The sequence below is a fragment of the Artemia sp. Qi Xiang Cuo genome, chromosome 12 (genome assembly GCF_049724085.1).
Source record: "Artemia sp. Qi Xiang Cuo chromosome 12, ASM4972408v1, whole genome shotgun sequence".
In the NCBI taxonomy this organism is placed as follows: domain Eukaryota; kingdom Metazoa; phylum Arthropoda; class Branchiopoda; order Anostraca; family Artemiidae; genus Artemia; species Artemia sp. Qi Xiang Cuo.
Window position 1 is genome coordinate 3,167,063 of NC_142805.1, and position 17,669 is coordinate 3,184,731.

The following is a 17,669-nucleotide window of genomic DNA, read 5'->3' on the forward strand; positions in this document are numbered from 1 at the left end:
TTATCATAAATATAAAAAAAATTTCATTTTTAAATTTTTTTTCACTTTTTCATTTATTTTGAAAGTACTCTATCCTGCAGGAAATGCGGTCCGTTGACAATCGAAATTGTTTTATTTACCAGTTGTCTTCGAAAAAATTGGAACTGAAAATCTTATTGTCTCAAGCACATGCGAATGAACAAACAGTTGATTTGCAAGGCAGTACGAAAAAAAAAGTCCCATTTGTTGTTGTCGAATAGGAGCAAAAGTCAAACTTTTGAGTTTGACTCGTCTAATGTGTCAATTACTTGCTTATATTTTCATGGTAAGACGTATGTACTAAGTCATGGTTTTAACCAATTATGTTAAGCCAGTCACAATCACAATTCGAAAGCCAATCACAGTATTCCTTATTTCTAGAGAGACGCCTTTCAAGTACCACTGGGTTTATTTAAAAATAAAATATACATCATCGATTCCCCAAAGCAAGCTTGTGCGGGAGAAAACCCTCCTAATAAATCAATAAACCAAAAAAAAAAAACAAGAGAAAAAAAAAATCATAATTAGAGCTCAACTCACCGGACCCGAAAACCACCGAAACTCCAAACAGCACCCTATAAAATTATAATATTTATAATCATGTTCAGGTGCAACTAAACCCTCCTCAAAAACTTAACTTACCTGGCCCAGAATAATCCATCCAAAATATGCACATGATTATCAAAACTTGATTAGTTTCAAAGATTGGTTTAAAAGGCGGGATTGTACGTCACAAAAATAAACTACCCGAAGCGCACTTTTTGATACGGAAGTGCTACTTGCTTTAAAATTTATTGCCGTCCGTTGGCAATCGGTCCATAAATCGGTCCTTAAAGCCATTAGATCCTAAAATTTTCATCCGGATGAGCCCTGTTTTACTAATTTACAAATACTAGCTCTGGAATACCGTCCCTAGGTGCAATTAATTCCGTCCCTAGGTGCAATTAATTCTAGGTGCAATTACCCAACCGTCCCTAGGTGCAATTAATTCTCCGGTGGCTATCTTTATATCCAGAGTTACGTGTAGCCAGCCCTGCATTTGCTACTACTTAATTAGGGCATACTTCGAAAGACCAAAATGAAATAAACACAACAATTTTTAAACTCAGAAACTGAATTTGTTATCATTTTCTCTGCCAAAATAGAATTGGAAAAGATATTTTTTTCTCTTTACATCCTAAAACATCATAGCAACATAGCTCTATACAACATAGCTCTGATCTCTTTGAGATGCGTATTATGAATAAGAATTTGTCGGTCAACAATTCTACGATTTTGAACGGAATAGCTTTTCTGAGGGAAGTAAAGAGTAAAGTTGAAACTTAAAACGAACAAAAATTATTACTTCACAGCCTGTCTAATATAAATCAATAAAACTAATTCAAATAAATCAACTGGTGATATTTCCTTATGTTTGTAGGATTGCAGAAAACTAGCGCTTCACTGAAAACAAAAAATAATACAGGAGTTAATATAACTCCTAATAAGTCAATTGGTGATATTTCTATATAATAGTAGGAGCAAAAGTCAAACTTTAGCGTAAACATTTGGAGCCGCGGGGGGGGGGGGGGCAAGTTTTTGTTTTTAGTGTCAACGTTGGTTTTTGCTTTATTTTTTCAACGAGTTTATTTTAACTTAATTTATTCAAGGACAATTATCGTACTCTGACTGTTAGGTTTGGTTTACAGTCTCGAAAATAAGCCAATAGCATTAAAGGATTATCTCTATTTTTGTCTTTGACATTATTTTGTTGCCTGACTGTAAGTTTGGTGGTGTCATCTTTTTTAAATTATTTTTGACTTTCGTTTTAGTATGAAAAGCGGTATTTTGGACGCTTTCATGGCTGAAGGTGAGAAGTTTGTCCGCTCATCAATCGCTCAGTTGATTGGAAGTATGGCCCGTCATGATGCTGGAACTTGGGCTAAACTTCCACGCTTTTTGAAGGACATTGCCAGTGCCCAGCAGCCAGAATTTCGAGAGGTTTGACTATTCCCCTCTTTGGAGGCTCACTTTTTCTTATTCCAGAGGCACCCTTTGTCCAGAGCCTCTTTGGAGGCTCACTTTGTCCAGAGGCACCTAGAAATGATTCGAACATTTAGTGCGACCAAGCTTCCTTTTTCCGACTAACCTGCTTAATATTAATATTACCAGATGTAATTCGTAAAAGATAATAACAAATAACTTATCCAGCAACTTGTCAAACGAAATCCTATAGAGAACTAGGCGAATAACAATATTAATCACAGGTACTCCGCTTTCAATATAGCTTATTTAGAAACCCCTGTAGGTGTGCTATATTTTACAATTTCTCCCCCTTTTTGTTCTCTGCATATAATTTCACATATTTTTTTCCATTTTTGAAAAAAGTGGATTATTTGTTTATGTATGACGTCACTTATCCTGAGTAATCCTGCATTTTCCAGGATTAGCGGATGTAACGTATCTGACAATTAATCCAGACCGTTTCAAGTAGTAATCCTGCTAATCTCTGACATCACGTACGTCTTGTGAAACGCTAAAGCGGCGTTCACAAGCGTGTCTAGATAGAATCCCATGTCTAGACACGTGTCTAGCCAGAATCTAATGTCTAGGCAACGACCGTTCACATGTAAAATTCGGTGCTTAGCTAAAACTACAAATCTAGTTTCAAATTGGTCGTTTCTAGCCAATCAACAGAACTTATGCGGGCAAAACTTTCAAAATTGTAATCCCTTTTTTTACTGTCACAAGCTAATGGATGAGATAAGCAAAACAATTGCCTTAGTGTGCTTTATTATTATGTCTGGTTTTGCATATTTGCCTAAAATGAAAAAAAAAACAATTAATGAGAAATCAAACATTAAAGTTCAGTTTACAAATGTAAGCAAAAATTATGAAAATAGTGGATCTTTACACATTCTGATTGGCTATAATCGAAAATCATAGACATTGAGTTCTAGAGGCTAGAACTCAATGTCTAGCCAAGTACCTTGTCTAGCGTGTCTAGCTAAGCGCCGAATTTTACTTGTGAACGGTCGTTACCTAGACATTGGATTCTGGCTAGATACGTGTCTAGACATGGGATTCTAGCTAGACATGCTTGTGAACGCCGCTTAAGGATAATTAAATGGTATTGTTGGATAAGTAATCTTGGGATACTCAAACCCACTATTAGAAATCCTTGCTAATAAATTCTTAAAAATATTGGAAAAATACGGAAAATAACTTTTAGATCAACTTTAACTGTAAAGTCAATTTCAATAGTCCACGGTATCTCAATATTTCATATCAGCGTAGGTATGCACAGGTTTAAATTACTGGAGAAAGATGGGTTAACCGATTTTATTTGGGAGTCAAAAGACAAAAAAAGCACTTTTATTAGGTCACGACTTTCCAAGTTTTTGTAGTGCATCGAAGTCCAAACAAATTAGGAGTTTTTATGAGATATCAACTTCTATAAAACTCCTATAAACTCATATAACTCCTATAAAACTTCTATACACTCCTATAATACACATAATGGCATATGCTACGATTTTTTCTTTCGTTTTAATGTTCGTCGTCTGACGAACATTTTGCTGGTATATAAATAAAAAAAAACAGGTTTTTTTTAACTAAAAGTAAGGAGCGACATTAAAACTTAAAACGAACAGAAATTATTCCGTATATGAAAGGGGCTGTCTACTCCTAAGCACCCCGCTCTTTACGCTAAGGTTTTACTCTTTCTCACAACTCTACTTTATAAAACAATAAAAAACTTTAGCGTAAAGAGCAGGGCGATGAGGAGGGACAGTCCCTTTCATATATGGAATAATTTCTGTTCGTTTTAAGTTTTAATGTCGCTCCTTACTTTCAGTTAAAAAAAACTTGTTTTTAATTTAATTTCCGAATGTTTTTGAATTAATGCAGGTTTTGAATTTGGCTTGCCGTATATGAATAATTAAAACGAAATGTGCATATTAATTTTATTTCTTATTAACTAACAATAACCTTATAAAAACCTAAGTTTGATTTTTGTTGCAGTTTTTTAAGAACAACTCCTGAGATTGGCCGGAAAATAACACAAAGAAATTATCGCTTATTTCGGCCATTATTTAACAAAATTTGGACTTTAGCGTAAAGAGCGAGGTATTGACGAGGGGGCGAACTTCCTCATATACTTAATATGAGCGGATTGGCCCCCTCGTCAATACCTCGCTCTTTACACTAAAGTTCGAATTTTGATCCAATTTTTTAAGAATGACCTCTGAATCACAAAGGCCGTTTAATTAGAATAAATAGCTCTTTTGAAATGAATAATATCTGTCCGTTTTAATTTTTAATATTACTCCTTACTTTCAGTTGAAAAAAACTTTTTTTATTTAATTTCTGATTGTGTTTTAAATAATGCTGGGAAATCCTCATGGAAATTCTCTTCCCCCATGAAAAATTCCTCCATGGAAAGATCCTCCCACGTAAGTTACCTCTCGGTGACTTTGGGAAAAAATGAGCATGGGAGGGGGCCTAGTTTCCCTCCAGTTTTGTTGTAAAAAAAAACAAACTAAAAACGCATCCGTTCTTTTGGCAAAAATAAAAATTCCACATTTGTGCAGATAGGAGCTTGAAACCTCCACAGCAGGGTTTTCTGATATGCTGAATCTAATGGTGGGATTTTAATTAAGATTCTATGACCTTTAAGAGGTGTTTCCTCCTTTTCTTCGAAAACAAGGTAAATTTTTTTAGGCTCGTAACTTTTGATGGGTAACACTAAACTTGATGAAACTTATATATTTAAAATCAGCATAAAATCCGATCCTTTTGATATATCTATGGGTATCAAAATCCCGTTTTTAGAGCCTCGGTTACTATTGAGCCGGGTCGCTCCTTACTTACAGTTCGTTGCCACGAATTGTTTGATACATTTTGAGCTTGTGGTCTATGTGTATCAGCAAAAAAAACAGAAGAAAAAAAGAGAAAAAAACGTTGTTTTGGTATTCCTTTTTATGCGGATGATTTTCGAACTGCCTTTCCGATCTTCCAACATCAATGAACTCTTTATGCTTATCTTGATTTTGAGGAGAGTCACTCCCCCTCCCCACTTGTCAACAGAGGGCTGGATATTAATGTGGTCTTCTTTTTGACATTCAATCTCATTTACTATACCAAGAATGCTGCACTTCCTAATTGTGACTCCCACATTCCGAGTATATTCCTTCAAACAAAAGGACACTGGACTGGGCCGTATCCAGGGGAAGGGGTATCCGGATACCCAGATTCGATTTTCTTAAAAGCAAATAAAAAAAGTATTTTTCAATGAAACTAAAAAAATAGTAATTTTCAGAATCTTGGGGAGGGGCTAAAAGAATCAGGAAGGGTAGTTTGGCAAATTTCTTTTGAGGAAGACTACCTACTGAACTGACCGGGTTTTTTAGTTGGGTTTATACCTTTGTTGTATCTGTAGCCTATATATGAGAATAAATGGGTTCTCTCTAATTTTATGAACAGAAAACCAATTTTTACCAATTTTACCACATTAGGGAAGCATTTCTGATTTCAGACGTTCTACCGTTTTATTTTACTGCTTTCAAGTCGTAACAACTTTTCAAGTTTTGGAAGGCCTATGGAATTCGCCTTTTGGAAAAATATGTGTGGTGGGTTAACTCTCTTTGTTTTTTCCCTGTCTTCAGCTATGTCTGTCAGGAACTATTATTATAGCTTTTTTTAATTTATTATCTATTTAATCTTTTTAGTTTATTATTATTAGTGTTGTCGTAAATTTTTAGTATTTTAACTCTATAATTTTCGGTTTGAGTTTTGAATTACATTTTTCATTTAATTTTTATTTTTGCAGGTCGGGATGCAACTATTGAGTATAATAGCCGACAGTGCGCCAGATATAATCCTACAAAATTTTAACAATTACAAACATGCTTTAGATAAATCTTTACAAGAACCAAAAACAGACTCTGCGTATTATGCTGCGAAAACGCTGATAAATATTGCCCCATTCATTGGATCAGAATCTGTTGTAAGTACTAGAATTCATTGAAGCTATATATAGCCTATATATGTATTTAAGAAGATCAGCACTTTAAGGTCCATTTTAATTTTTTTTCTAGGTTTTAGCATTGAAGCAGTGTATTGACTCTGAAACTATAAATAGTAAAAGTGATAAGTACATACGAGCCTGGACCTTGGGGGTGGGGTCTTTTTTCCAGGAAGGAAGCATGGTTTAAAACAATGCACTTATATGCCACAATATTTCATTGGGGGGGGGGGGGAGGGGGATTTTGACGCATCTCGTGGGAATTGTCCTGCCCCCTCCTGTATAGGTATAATCTTAAGGGTTATCTCTATAAGTAAATTAAATAAAAAAAAAAACAAGTTTTTTTAACAGAAAGTAAGGAACGATGTTAAAACTTAAAACGAACAGAAATTATTCCGTATATGAAAGGGGCTGTCCCCTTCTCAGCGCCTCGCTCTTTACGCTAAAGTTTTTAATTGTTTAAAAAAATAGACTTGTGAGAAAGTAAAACTTTATCGTAAAGAGCGAGGCGTTGAGGAGGGAACATCTCCTTTCATATACGGAATAATTTCTGTTCGTTTTATATTTGAGCGTCATTCCTTACTTTCATTTAAAAAAAAACTTTTTTTTATTTCATTTTCGAACGTTTTTGAATTAATGCAGGTTTTTATTTTGGCTCACCGTACATGAATAATTAAAAAAAAATTGAATATTAATTTTACTTTTATTTGGTTAAATGGCTTTCTCGAAACCGTTTAATTTTATTTACGAACGTTTTTATTATTAATAAATATACGTAATTTACGAATTAACTTACGTAACGAACCTCTATATTCTAATATTTTTAATACGTATATTAGTGGGTTCGCCCCCTAGTCAATACCTTGCTCTTTAAGCTTAAGTTCAAATTGTGTTCCAATTCTTCAAAAATAACCCCTTAATCACAAATGCCGTTAATTAGAATAAATAGCTCTTATGAAAGTACTAAAAGATCTTTGGCTTAAAGAGCGAGGTATTGACTAGGGAGTGAACCCAACCATATACGTAATGTTGTCTGTCGTTTTAAGTTTTGATGTTGCTCCTTACTTTCTGTTAAAAAACTTTTTTTTATATATATAATTTCTGATCTTTATTTAAATAATGCTGGGAAATCCGGCGCCCCCGTCATAGCAATGTCCCTTCTCCCATGAAAACTTCCTTCATGGTAAGATTCTCCCACATAACCCCCGCCCCCCCCCAACCCAAAAATCCTCTCTGAAAACGTCTGTATACTTCCCAATAACCAATACTATATGTTAATATTGGGTAAAGTTCATAACTTTCAGCCCTTCCGTCGGGGACTTCGAGGGATTAAGTCATCCTAAAAGACATATTTATCATATTTTCGACCATGCTGAACAAAATGGCTATCTCAAAATTTTGATCGGGTGACTTTGAGAAAAAAATAAGCGTGGGAGGGGGCCTAGTTGCCCTCCATTTTTTTTGTCACTTAAAAAGGGCACTAGAACTTTTAATTTCCGTTCCAATGAGCCCTCCCACGATATTCTAGGACCACTGCGTCGATACGATCGACGCAGTGGTCTGGGAAAAAAACAACAACAAAGAAACAAATAGACACGCATCCGTGATCTTCCTTCTGGCAAAAAATGCGAAATTCCACATTTTTGTAGATAGGAGCTTGAAACCTCCGCAGTAGGGTTCTCTGATACGCTGAATATGATGGTGTGATTTGCATTAAGGTTCTATAACTTTTAGGGGGTATTTACCCCTTTTTTCGAAAATCAGCCAAATTTTCTCAGGCGCGTAACTTTTGATGGGTTGTACTAAACTTGATGAAACTTATATATTTCAAATCAGCATTAAAATCTGATTCTTTTGATGTATCTATTGGTATCAAAATTCCGTTTACTGCAGTTTCGGTTACCATTGAGCCGGGAGCTCCTTACTTACAGTTCGTTACCACGATCTGTTTGATCTAGTAAAAATTAATTTTTCATACGGAATTTTAACAAAAGACTCCATAGACGTAGGTGGTAAGATAATAAAAAGCAAAGAGAAATCTATAAAATGTGCTTACGGTTTATAAGGAATATTGGCTATTAATTATGCGCAGAAACAGTAATAATTACCCTCGAGTACTGTTTAGGGGTGGCAATTTTTTATAAGGAGGGAATGGGGCTCAAACCAATGCATATATTGACCAACGTTCTTTTTGGGGTGAGGGGCGTTAGGATGCCTCGTGGAGGAACTATCTAGCCCTTTGCTGTGTAGGTATTTCCCTAAGGATATTCCCTAAAAATAAATCTTATAAAAAAAATTAAATGAAGCTCCTTATAAAAATCATCAATACAATAAGTTTGGAAGACAGAAAAAAGAAGAACTTGTAATTATGCTTACCGTTAAGGTTCAATAAGGTTAATGCTTGCAATACAGATCTTATGGTTTTGCTAATGTATTAAAACTAAATTATTTATAATTTTATTCGGCATTTAGACCGAACTATGCATTGAATTCGCTTCAGGGGCTTTTAAAATTGTAGCTTCCTTAAATAGTGACATGAAACATGTTGTAATTAGTAAATTACTTTTTAAATGATGAGTCCACATATTTATCTATACTAATATAAGAATATTACCAAACATTTAGTAAAATACAGAAAAGCTATCTTTTGCAAATCAGAAATTTGTTCTTTCCACCTAATTCTATGAACCATTCACGAATACTTCGACATAGCGTCATATGTGTGTGCAATATTATAGCGTCATATGTGTGTGTATGCATAGCGTCATATGTGTGTGCAATATTATAGCGTCATATGTGTGTGGAATATTATGGCGTCATATGTGTGTGTGCAATATTATAGCGTCATATGTGTATAGCGTCATATGTGTGTGTGCATAGCGTCATATGTGTGTGCAACAGCGTCATATGTGTGTGCAATATGTGGTCTGGAGCGTCATATGTGTGTGCAATATTGTGTATTCATATCACAGTTTATATAAGTAGCAGTATGATCTTTCCCTATCTCACCCATTATAAAAACCCGGACCGAGGTTCGAGTGCTCCAGATAACGTATAAACATAAGCGACATTAGATCTTTTCACGGGTAGACAAAGTATAATCACCTACGGAACAAGTACTGACAAAACAACTTGGCCGGCTCACCAACAAGTGGACAATAAGTGCACAAATAAGTGGGAGCAGCTTTTTGTTCGCACCGAGAATGAAGAGCCAGAAATCATCTGCGGTAAACTTACTGCTAGGGGGCTCACCAATAAGTGGACAATAAGTGCACAAATAAGTGGGAGCAGCTTTTTTTTCGCACCGAGAATGAAGAGCCAGAAATCATCTGCGGTAAGCTTACTTCACGGGTAGACAAAGTATAATCACCTACGGAACAAGTACTGACAAAACCACTTGGCCGGCTCACCAACAAGTGGACAATAAGTGCACAAATAAGTGGGAGGAGCTTTTTGTTCGCACCGAGAATGAAGAGCCAGAAATCATCTGCGGTAAACTTACTGCTAATTATATAAACTGTGATTCATATTTATATATTATATAATATATTATTTCAATTTACTATATTTTCATTCTATATTAGAACATTTTTTATAATACATTATTATATTTAATTTCTTGTATATGTGAGTTTATTGTTTCTTATATTTTTTACATGGGTGTTTATAATATGTTTTAATGCAAAATAGTGTATTTTCAGTATTTCCTTGTATTTTTTTAGCATTTTTGTGGTCTAAAATATGAAAAAAGGATGTTTTAAGCCCCCTTTTTTCAAATGTTCCTAGCTGGATTTAAACTAGTCTTGCGGATTTCTTCCCTCACCTCATTTTGTCCTGGTGTGACCCTATTTAACATGTCCTTTGAGAATTGTAGATTTTTTTGGCAATTTTATAAAACTTTGTTTTTCTGTTGAATAGTAAATTTATTTCTTTACTCTTACATTACTTTGTTCATATCTTCGAATCATTCCCTTGGCCATTAATTTTTGTTACTTTTCCAAAATGTAGCAAATAATGAAATAATATTGGCATATACCTCTATTCAAGGCCGTATCCAGGGTGGGGGAGGTACCGATGTTTAACCCCTCCCCCCAAAAAAAGAATTTCGGCCAAAACATAAAAACGCAACAAAAATGAGCAAATGCATTTTCGATGCGTTTTTTAAGTTTTTTTGTACCCCCCTCCGAACAAAAAAAACAAACAAACAAAACATCAGAACAAAAATATTGGATGTGCCTTTGTCTCTATTTGATTTCTTCCAAGGACTAATCTTGTATTGTTACGTGCCTCTTTAACATCTTCTGTGAGTGTCATAGTTCAATAGACCAATTCCGTTGATTTTTGAATTATCAACTTTGTTGATATTGATGTGTGATGTGATGATACTGATATCAACTTTGTGTAAGTGATGAAGGACTTGATATTAATTAGGGTAATTAGAGTGAAGGCACGACGGATAGTCTGTGAGAGCCAAAGCGGTTTAACTTTTAATCCGCTTATAAATTCTTATTTATAAAAAATAAGAATTTTTTGCCATTTAACTGTAAATAAATTTCGTTGAAACTAATTTGATTATTTCCTTTAGTTCACGTCATTGAAGCATTCCTTTGGGGATATTTTTATTACCTCTGTAAAGTGTACTAAATAATCCAATAATATTATTTTCTTAGTTCACGTCATTGAAGCATTCCTTTGGGGATATTTTTATTACCTCTGTAAAGTGTACTAAATAATCCAATAATATTTTCCGAACGCTAGGCACACAGGGAAACATCCCAAAAAAGATCTGCACATATCATAACATCTGTGCGTGAACACCAAATCCAACATTGATTTTCGTTTTAAATTTCACCGCTGTTTTGCTTCTAGCTTCACCGTCTCTCGTCGCTGTTTTTTATGCATATGCTCGAGGTTGCATCCAGGGGGGTCACTAAATTGGAACCCCCCCCCCTCCCCCGAAAAAAATATTACGTAAAAGCGTAACAGAAATGTATATAAACAAATAATTTTCGATGTATTTTTTTACCCCCCCCCCCTTACCGAGCAAAAAAAATTCCCGATACGCCCTTGCATATCATTAAATTTGCCCTCTAAACTGCTAGCTTGAATCCAAAGGCTGTAACTAAATATACTATATCAGCGATGAAATATACTATATCAGGTACCTCGTAACATGTACCGATTGATATCGATACATCAATATATTTCGATGCCAACTTGTCGGTTATCAATATATTTACCGCTTTTGAACAGTAATTGGAAATTGTTTCCGAAATTAAACAGTTTTCTTTGTACTGTTTATGCGTCATTAATGTCATTAACTGTTTATACGTAATTTCTTAGGCCATAATGTCTTTCATTTTTAACTAAAACGAAATAAAAATACTGAGAACGGTTATAACCGTTTTTAAAAGTTTTATCCGTTTTCAACATATTCATTTCTGTTTAATATTTTTAGACTTTTTCAAAAAATTTTGTTTTAATTTAAAACAGTCTCTTTTGAATTAATATGTTACGAAGAAGGAAAAACTGGAAAAAAGAAGAAACTTAAAAAAGAAAACTACAAGAAACGAAAGAAAGAAACATCTAGACAAAAATAGAAGAAAAGGAAACAGTGAACTTCGAAAGTAAAAAAAAAAATATTGTACAAATAACATTGCAAGTCTGAAACTTTCGGCTTCACATCCAGATTCCCTTACCAATAAAAAAATTGGTATCAAGTATTGAAGTTATCAAGTATTTTGCAGTAAGTTGCATATGGTTGCATCAAGACATGGCTAATTGTAGACAGAGAAAAGCCAAGACAGATAGTTCAAGTAATTGAGAGGCAGATGTTTAAATGGCTGGGGCTGCACGGGTAAATGGAGGGAGTATGCATGACTCTTTTTTATTGGACACATATTTGTCAAGTTAATTTTTGGAAAGGCATGCCTGCCTACCTAGGGTCTCAGGCATCATGTTGACCAAGAATTTAAAATTGACATATTGGCGAGAGCTTCCGAATTTGAAGCAAAAAAAAAATTTTCCCTTCGAAGTTCACTACCCTATTAAAACTGTTGCCTTTTAACAATATTTTCAGTTCATTCTAATCATTATTTGATATTTTGTTGATCCACCTCTCTAAGGGACACTTTAATATTTATTCTCAGACGAAATGCAGAAATTTAGTACAAATAGTATTCCACGAATATGTAAAATATTAGCATGTCTCTTTGTCGTAACCGAATGTGTGGCTAGTTTGTTTATTGATTGAAGCCTTTGATGCATTACCTATTATTAGCCGATAGAATTCCAAATTCAGCTTATTTTTTTTAATTTCAAAAAGGATTAAAAATTAACTTGGTATCACAAAGAGTGTGGAATAAACTTCCAGCTTCGGCATGAGGATGTCAGTCCTTTGGTGCCTTCAAACGTCTGGTGGTTGAATTTTTAATTATGAAGTTAAACCTGTAATATTAATTTTTTATATTTCTTCTTATAGATTGGCTGTATATTCATTGTGGCTCTTTCCGTTACTCTTTTTTGCAAGTGTATTGGAGGATTTTTGAAATTACTTCCATTTTTGTTTTGAGTGGGCTATCTAAGGATCTGGTTATAATTCTTTTTTTAATATTGGGTATAAGAGGGAGGTGGCATCTTTTTTTGCCGTGTCTGTAGAGTCCTGCATCACCTGATTTGAGCTAATTAATGGTGATAATTTACATCAGGTTGCTTCTTTTCTTTTTATCGTCTGATTGATTTTTAATTTTCTTTCATGTTTCTATGATTTTTGGACCATGGTGCCATGGTGCTATGGGGGGGGGGGGGAATGCATACTATTATTTCCATAAGAGATATCAAATTCACATAGTCAGCGTCAGTTCTCATTTAAGCTGGGCAACCACAGGTTGACAATCACTCTTCAAGCTGACTGTTTGCTTTCCCTCTCAACCTTTCAAAAACTCACTTCCCCGCAAAAACACTTCCTAAGCTTTGACATACCATGCGTTCTACCTCACGGTTGGCTGGCCTGGCAGTATACACTCACCAAAGCGCAAACAAAAAAAATACGGACAACCAAAAACAGAGTTTCAAAATTAATTTTTCAGTCAAGGCAACCTTCCGTATCCTTTCTCGTGCAATCGCTCAAAAAAACACTCCGGCTGGGAGGAGGGATGCAGAGGCGGTTTTAGGGGGTGGAAAGGCTCTTGCCCCGGACGCAGAAATTTTAGGGGTGCAAAATTTCAAATAAATAATATAACGGTTATAATCATTTTATAATTTTTGAAATCTTATTTTTATTTAGATAAAGTAGAGGGCACAGTTGGCAATAAGGGTAAGCAAATTGAATCCAAAATTTTCATTTTTTTTTTTCATATCTTCATCACCATTCCTTGAAAATAAAAGTAAGCAAACCAAATTTAATCAATTTTAATTTTTTGTTCTATTTTGTATTCAAATTTTGTTAATATGTGAAAATTTTGTTAATAAATGAAAATTTTGTTAAAATTTGTCCTGAAAGTTTTTGGGAGACAGGGGTGAACGGGCGCTGATCAAGATTTTGCCTCGGGCGCAAGAGGTCAGAACCGCAATTGGAGGAATGCTTTGTGCAGAAGGTTTGGGCTCTTGCCCCGGACGCAGAGATTTTAGGGGTGTAAAATTTCAAATAAATAATCATTTTATAATTTTTGGAATCTTATTTTAATTTAGATAAAGTAGAGGGCACAGTTGGCAATAAGTGTAAGCAAATTGAATCCGAAATTTCATTTTTTTTTCCCCCATATCTTCATCACCATTCCTTGAAAATAAAAGTAAGCTGACCGAATTATATCAATTTTTTTATATTTTTTTTGTGCTATTTTGTATTCAAATTTTGTTAATAAATAAAAATTTTGATAAATGAAAATTTTGTTAATAAATGAAAATTTTGCTAAAATATGTCCTGAAAATTTTTGGGAGACCGGGGTGAAGGGGCGCTGGTCAAGATTTTGCCCTGTGCGCAAGAGGTCAGAACCGCCATTGGAGAAATGCTTTTTACAGAAGGTTTGGGCCTAAGGCTTTTATTAATCGTCAGGTTTTTGGTATCCCCCCCCCTACAGTTTTTCAAGCTAGGCCTAGTTTTTCGTGTTCGTCCCCCCATGGCTCCAGTTAAATATGTGTATGTATATTCAAAGAATAAAAGATTGAACTTAGACCTAACATTCCCATTCATTCCCGAAATCACCTTATATGCATGGAAAAAAGTCCTCTTCTTTGTTCTGAGTTCTTTATTTAACAATAAAAATCATAAAAAAAAACTAGTTCAACACAATCTTCCCCATAAGGCTCCATGGCCGGGAAAGAACAGGAAAAAAAATATCAACACAAACAAATATAAACAAAATCTAAAAAAATGCAGTCGCCCACCTTAAATAGTCCCCAAAATGCAAGCTAGTCAGAGAGTAGCGCAATATTTCACCAACTCAGTTAAATATCCAACTCAATCCAGAGATGTCAACTCCGAGGGAAACCGGAAAATAAACTTAATTACTAGCTAGAAATTCTCTTAACATATTTTTCGAGTATACCAAACGAGTGGCAGCTTCGTGCAGACTCGGAGCATTTCCAGATCCTCTTGCAAGCTGTCAGAGGGTTGAAGTCAGACCTCACTGATGGAGTATGAATAATCTGAAAATTACTGGAATTGCGGAGATGATAAAGCGATTGATCAGAAAAAAAAAATATATTATTACATAGAGCAGCAGGAAGATGGCCCGGCAACTGTAAAAAAATAAAAGAAGAACAAGAAAGAAAATAGAGAGATTTCAAATCAATCAAGGGTTTAAGTGAAGATCGGTTAGTTTCCTTAATAAGAGTCCTGGCTTTATCATAAATTTTTGAAAGTGGAATCAGAGACGAGGGAAAAGTTGACATCCAAATAACAGAACAATATGAAACATAAGACTGAACTAGGCTGTAGAACAAGATTCTAAGAATCGACCCTGGAAACATGTGTTTGAGCTTTCTAAGGATTCCAAGACTCCTAGAGACTTTCATTTTAATCAGGTCAATATAATGCTTGAACGAAAGATTTTCGTCAAGCAGGATGCCTAGGAATCGAATATAACGATCCTTAGGTCTGCTTAGAGAACCTCTTGATACGTGTATTTCATTTAAGTCAGGACAAGCCTTTGAGACTCCTGAGAAAATGAAAAAGCGTGACTTTCCGACATTTAAGGCAAGATAATTTACATCAAACCACTGGACAACTCTTTCAAAAAGGCTTTCATCTTTGAACGAAGATCAGACTCAGTTCTACCAGTTGTGCCAAGAGTACTGTCATCAGCATTAGCAATAAGTGCATCCGGTAAGGACGAACTCCTGTCACAAGTAGTGACGGATGCTAGTTGACAAAGTCGACAGCAAATGGTAGGTTTTAACCTTTGAGCTGCATTAATAGTTAAAAAGAGTATCGTAGACGTAGATTAAAAAGAGTATCGGCCCATGACAGATCCTTGTGGAACGCCAGACTCTAATCCAGAAGGGTTAGAAAAGTGCATATCAACTGAGGTGACTCGACCAGATAAATATGGTAGAAACCAAGAATAAGCATTCCCTTTATAACAATATGGGACAGTTTCCGAAGAAGAATCTTGTGTGTTAATGAGTCGAATGCTTTTTGGACATCGAGAAAAAGAGCAGCAGGTATCAGGCCAGATTCAAGAACTGAATGTAAATAATTCAAGTTCATGCTCAGTTGAGTGCTTCGCCCTAAAACCAAGCTGAAAATCATGAAAAAAAGTGTTTAGAATTGAGAAAATCAAGAAGTCGAGAAAGAATAGCTTTTGCAAAAATTTTACTAATCACTGATAAAAGAGATATGGGACGATGATTTGCAGGATCATTCCTTGATCCACCTTTAAAGAAAATAATAACACGACCACGCTTTAAAATACTTGAGAAAACATCATTTTCAAAGGACACATTATCAAGCTTCATGAGGGCAGAGACGATGACAGTAAAAAAGAGCTTAACTACTTTAGTAGAAATTCGATCTGAGCCGGAAAATGAAGAACCCCTCAAACCATTGACAATTCTGGCTATTTCAGCTTCAGAGACAGGTTTCAATGCCATTGATTTAGGACAAGGCAGTCCAAGATAAAAACGTAAATTCAGGTAGAGAAGAAGAAGGACTTACAGAAGAGGCTGTAGTTTTGCCCATATTAGCAAAATAGGAAGTAAACGCATCGTGAACTTTTAGCTCATTCTCTACATTTTCGCCTACCATCACAACACTAGAAGGGACAGAAGGAGGCAGAGAAGATAGCCTGATAACAGAATTGATTACTTGCCATGTCTTCCTAATGTCTACCACACGCAGAGAATTCTCTATAATAAAACAACGATTTAGCCTTTCGGCAAAGCGAATTGAAAACTCTTCTACAAGCTCTGAAACGTTGACCATTTTCCCATTTTGATCCTCCCTCTGCCCCCCCCCCCTCTTTTATTAGTTTTCTAATCCGTTCACCCTATGCTCTTGATGTCAGCTTTTCTGTAATAAGATGCTGACATGTTTTTTTTTTTTTTTTTTTTTTTTTTTTTTTTTTTTTTTTTTAGCGTAAACTGTTCTTGGCCAATTTGAACAATTTGACCCTCCCCCCCCCCTTTCTTGTCTTTAATAAATGTTTTGCTTCCCCACTATCATTTCCTAAGCTATATATTTCTGCTATAAGAAAATATTTTTCCTTTCAGGGCAAAATCCAACCACTATTGATAACGGTGTTAAATTTGAACAAGATATTAGTGGAAACAGATGAAGCAAGGGCGATCGAAGTCATGGAATTATGGGAAACTCTGTTGGAAAGTGAACTGAGTCTTATAGCTCCACATATCAAAACCTTATCAGAAATGTGCTTGGGCATTATAAGCAATAAGGAGCTAGAGGAGTCGCTGCGTAGTAAAGCAATTCATTTTATTAGCTGCTTGGCTGAAACGAAAAAGAAGGTATTTGTGTATGAGATTTGTGTAGCCTATATGATTAAATTCATGTTTTTTTAAAACTTGTTTTATGGTCATATTAATGGTAATTTCTTGGTAATTTCTGGTAATTCCTGGTAAGCTATGGTAATTCCTGGTAATTTATAGATTTTTAATGATGTTTTTAGGAGTTTTGGGGTATTGTAGCCTTTACTATGGGACGTGATCGTCTCTTACTAGGTTGCTAGCTACCGCTTTAACCCTGATATATCCATACAGATGCTCCCGAAAAAAAAGAATGAACACCAAATAATTACCTAAAGCTTATTTACCATTGCACAACAGGGTAAGTATTCGTTTCTTGGAAAATATTTTCTATAGTGTTTAGTCGAAATAACATTATAAGCAAAAAATGAGAAAAGAGGAAAAGATGTACATACGCCTCAGTACTATAGTCTTTAGTATCCACTAAAATGGTCAAGTATGGTTCTGAAGCGTGGGTGCTAAAAAAATAGGAGGAGGATTTGCCAGAGAAATTGCCTATGGATTGTTTTGGGTACCCGACTGACTGCATCTCAAACAGTAAGCTGTTCGAAAAATGTGGGCCAATGCCGCTTTCTAGGGCTATAATGAGGAAAAGGTTGAGAAGGCTAGGGTACATTTTGTGGATGAAGGATGACAGATTGTCTAAGATTGTCCTTATCGGCGAAAC

The 17,669-nt window shown here is 35.1% G+C and overlaps 1 protein-coding gene across 4 annotated transcripts in view; it reads left to right on the top strand.

Moving 5' to 3' along the window:
• LOC148945662 (importin-4-like) overlaps positions 1-17,669 on the top strand; it is a 112,306-nt gene that overhangs the window by 42,630 nt on the left and 52,007 nt on the right. For all 4 annotated transcript variants that reach the window (XM_089098305.1, XM_089098304.1, XM_089098306.1 and 1 more), the window contains exons 4-6: positions 1,830-1,998; positions 5,828-6,004; positions 16,733-16,984. In XM_089098305.1, coding sequence (XP_088954431.1) covers positions 1,830-1,998; positions 5,828-6,004; positions 16,733-16,984 — 598 coding nt within the window. The remainder of the gene's footprint in view (positions 1-1,829; positions 1,999-5,827; positions 6,005-16,732; positions 16,985-17,669) is intronic.